The sequence below is a fragment of the Lontra canadensis genome, unplaced genomic scaffold, assembly GCF_010015895.1.
Source record: "Lontra canadensis isolate GAN:19392208 unplaced genomic scaffold, GSC_riverotter_1.0 scaffold12, whole genome shotgun sequence".
In the NCBI taxonomy this organism is placed as follows: Eukaryota; Metazoa; Chordata; class Mammalia; order Carnivora; family Mustelidae; genus Lontra; species Lontra canadensis.
In genome coordinates, this window is record NW_022631006.1 from 29,289,274 (window position 1) to 29,293,675 (window position 4,402).

Below are 4,402 nucleotides of genomic sequence, written 5' to 3' on the forward strand. Positions count from 1 at the left end.
AAATCTTTTAAAAAAAAAAAAAAAGCATTCCTCTTTTCTGTCCACAAACCCCTGTTCTTTGCTCTCTAGTTGGACACTCTTTAGGTTGTATAATTAGTATACCCCAAATTACAACTCTTGATCTCAAATAAACACTTTTGCTTAAGCATGTCTCCTTACAATTTTTGGCGGACACCTTCTAGGTTCTTTCATTACCTCTGTAATAAAAAAAAAGAGATTGAGACAAGAAAAACAAAGAGCATGCATCTCCTGTATATTGGAGATATCCAGAAAAACTGAGTAAAATTACCCCAAATGGCTGAAGGCACCACCTTCAATACCATCTTCAGCTAAGGACAATGGGACGATGTTGGAATGAGGGTGGGGAGGCCAATTATGGAGGTTACCAGGAAAAACCCAGCAACCAATGGTAATGTTTGTTAGATATATTTAAGTCCATGGCTTCTCCACTAATAAGAGTTTTTCTTCCTTCCTTCCTTCCTTCCTTCTTTCTATTGATAAGAGCCTCTTGTGATTTGTAGATTCATGCTCCTCTTTCTGGTACTAAGGGGGAGATACACTTACAAATGGAAATTTCCTTTATTAATGGAAATGTTCCTTTAAAAAGGCTAACTTCCACTCTGGTTTCAGAGCTTCTCCTGTGTTGGTGTTTCTTAAAAATGACCAGCTCAAAATCATCCTTATGCCCAAAGGTATCATTTGGAGTGGAAAACTCTGCTACCCTTCATGACTATCCCATAATAAGGTGGCCCTGTGAGAAACTCAACCAAGCTGGCTTAGGTGCACTGATAGGAAACACATTCAGGGACCCCAGTCTATCCACAAATTGCACCTTTGACTATATACTCTCCCCCCTTAGTGGAGATTCCACAGTCCACAAAAGCAGAGGTGTTTTATTGTTTTTGTTTGCGGTTTCTTTGTTTTCCACTGAAGTTCTCGTTGAACACAGCCTAGTCATCTGTGGGATTTTCCCCAGAAGATTTTAGGGAAGTGACTTTAGGAGCTAGATCTCTGATTATTTCCTGATAAGTTCAGATTACCCATCTCCAGGTTACCCCTCCCCAGAGCCTTGTCATTCCTCTTACCCAGAAGGGAGACTTTGATATTAGACACCTTTGCTCCAGGCTATTCTCAGAGGGAACTAAAGTGTTCTAGATGAGAAGACACAGAACAGGTTCACCTAGGAAGGCTGTCCCCCACCCCTGACAGGCTACTAATCAGTTGGAGTGCTGCACCTCTCACTACTACTCCTTTCTTCACTGCTGCAGACTTCCTGGCTCTCTGCTCTTCAGACCCACGTATTGATTTCCTCACCGGTGACACCTGAGTGTTGGATCTGAACAGGGTGAGTTCAGTTGGGGCTGGTGCTAAACATGCATGAGGGAAAAGGCCCAGAAACACTGCAAAGTGTCTCACTGAACTTCTAGATGGTAGAGTTAAGGTTGGAAAGTGATCCAATTAGTAAGAAGCAAAGACCTGAATTCAACTCAGTATTAATCCCAGTGAAATAGTGTCTCCCTTCAACACATCTACCCCTATTCCCACTTCTTCCCCAATCTTCCCAAGCATAATACATTGAAGCACCTTGACTGCTGGTCTTCTAACCTGGGTAGGACCTTTGGGTCAGGCACAGGGTGGCCCAGATGTGAATGTGCCTACTCTGTCTTCTGTACACGATATAGCACTTCACACGATAGAGGATGAAAAAAATTTCCTTCTATCATTCAAGATTCTTCCACCCAGTTTAGATTAAGTTGAACCAGACAGATTTAATAGGAGGGGGAAAAAAAAGTTTCGTTATATGCACAGAGGCCCAATAATGAAATTGAGATCCCAAAGAAATGACGGAGGCAGGCTATTTTTAGACATTTTAAACAATGAGACAATAAATTTCTGAGGAATTGACAAGACAGACAAAACAAATGTTGGGGAGTGCTAATTAGTAAGGAATTCCAAGCACATTCTGGGCTGAGGTAGAAGATTAGTAAAAAGCAAGGAATTTTGTTTATATACCTTTCTTGGCTTTAAAATCCATATCACTGGTTGGGTGCCTGGCTGGCTGCCTTAATGGAACATGTGACTCTTGATCTCAGGGTTATGAGCTGAAGCCCCACATTGGGCCTAGAGCTTACTAAAAAATTATAATTAAAAAAATAGGTAAAATCCCTAGCTCTGGTGATAAGAGTGCCTTTTTATTTCTTAGTACAGGCAGGGTACCATTCATCAGAGAGATTCAATTTCTGCTTTTGGGGGACAGAAGAGGGTCTGAGTGTCCTTACACTGGCTATATTCCAAGTAGTTTCAATTCAAAATGATCCATGTGCCACTGGGACACCTTCTGGGGTGGGCTGTCCTGGGTCCCTACACCATTCTCAGAAGTGCTCTCACTTACATATCTCATTAGATTCTCACAGGTCTGTTAAGCACCTATTCCTAACTGCATTTGTGGACACAGTGCTCCGAAAGTTGAGAACCAGGTTAGAGATTCCACAGAACCAGCTGTACTCCTCATCATAAACAACCTTTTGTTTACAAACAACACTATACCCTCATTTTGACCTGAGTAGCTCTTGTGAGGGCAGTCCCAATCTTGGAACTTGATTGATCAGAACGATATTTCAAAACTCGAGTTCCTATGTGATTGCATTCTGAAACCAAATCAAGAAGATTCATAATTATGATAATGTGATAAATGACCACTGAGTAGTACATGGGTAGTCAGAAGTGATAAGAGATTTCACACAGGCTTTGGGGAAGTACTCTAAGGAAAGCAGGATCAGATAAACACTGTTTTACAGAATCAATGTAACTGTAACCTGGGGTTTGAGAGAACCAGAGCCTTGTTGCTTGGAAAATCACCCAAGTCTTCACCTAACTTCTTCATTCACTTAAGTGGTGACAACCCTTTCCACTTCACAGCCACAAAGCTTAAATTGCCATTTTCTTTTACAGCCACACACTTCAGAGAATTGATCTGGACTGTTGGACAGAGTTAGCTAGAGGGTGATGAGTTCCTCTGTTTGGGTAGAAGAGAGGCCAGACAGCAAGTGTTTGAAATTCTCAAAATAAACTTTGTCTATTTTGGACCATTTTTGTGTTTGTCTCAGTCAGGTTCTAACGTATTTTTAGTTCTCATAAATTTAACTACCTAATGAGATTTATCCTCTTCAAGCCTGGGAACAAAATGGTAAAGTTGGGTGCCAGTGTCTACACTGGCAAGAAAGGAATTTTAAGGTGCAGGTCAACTCTTACGGCAGTGTTCAGATAATGCTTTCCTCTTTCTTCCCTGCAGACCCACAGGTGGCTCTGGTGACTGAGATGGCATCCTCTCTAAAGGTCCTAGGCCCTCTCTTGACCCTGCTGTTTCCCCTAGGTGGGCTGCTTGTACACAGCCAGAACCTTTCTTGGAGGGAATTCATGAAACAGCACTACCTGAGTACGAGCTGGAAATTCAGCGACTACAAATGCAATGATCTCATGAGGGAAAGAGAAGGCCCACAAGACAGGAACTATCACATCTTCATCTATACCTTTTGGCACAAAATCGAGCATATTTGCCTCAGGAAGTGGAGAGACCGTTACAGAAATGTATACATATGGGCCCAGCATCCCTTCAAAATACTCCAGTGCTACCAGGAGGGCAACCAAAAGAGCTACAGAGAGCACAGTGGCTACAGCTACATTGAATTCCACTGTGGCATGAACGGGTATGTCGATGGCATAGAGGACATCCAGTTGTTAGATATCAAAATATAGAACATCTACCCATGTCCAGACGTTCGAGTAGAGTGTCCAATACTTCCCAGGAGGGAGCCCCTGCCTCTGTCAACAGCCCTTGCTACTCCATCCTTTGCATTTGTGTGCCAACATTTTCCAACTACTTAGAGATATGCATCATCACATGCTTTCTTCCTATCAAAACCACTCACAATTTCTTTGTCTGGAGTACTCCTGTGCCCTCGTGTATCTGATTTTCTCCTACAGTTTTTTAATATTACGCTCTATACGGCTTCTCTGTTTTACTGAACCAGGCATGTTCCTGAAAGTGACTCTCATTACACTGACCAAACCTGAATGGTCTTCCTTCCCTAAATAAATTATGTCACTTTACCATGTGTGACATTCACATATGTTATATGTTATGTGATTGGTGGAGGTGTCCCAGGGTGTGTGATACAGATTGTGCTTGAATATGATGGATGCACAGTGTAGTTTGAAGGTATGTGTCATTGGACTCATTCCTTAAACATGTCTCTAAGGAAACGCATGCATTTTAGATAGGTTAAGGCATTATGCTTCCCGAGGCATAATATATTAAGTAGAAGATAATCACAGAACTAATACATTATATGTTAATTTAAAAAAAAGAAACAGAAAAGAAAGAAGTTAATGGAAGAAATGG

General features: G+C 41.6%; 1 protein-coding gene across 1 annotated transcript; it reads left to right on the plus strand.

Moving 5' to 3' along the window:
* The first annotated feature begins 1,265 nt into the window (after positions 1–1,265).
* On the plus strand, positions 1,266–3,756 carry LOC116867475 (epididymal secretory protein E3-beta-like). The gene is made up of 2 exons (XM_032857100.1): positions 1,266–1,345; positions 3,293–3,756. The coding sequence occupies exon 2, from the start codon at positions 3,319–3,321 to the stop codon at positions 3,754–3,756; it is 438 nt and encodes a 145-aa protein (XP_032712991.1). The 5' UTR covers positions 1,266–1,345; positions 3,293–3,318.
* Positions 3,757–4,402: the final 646 nt, after the last annotated feature.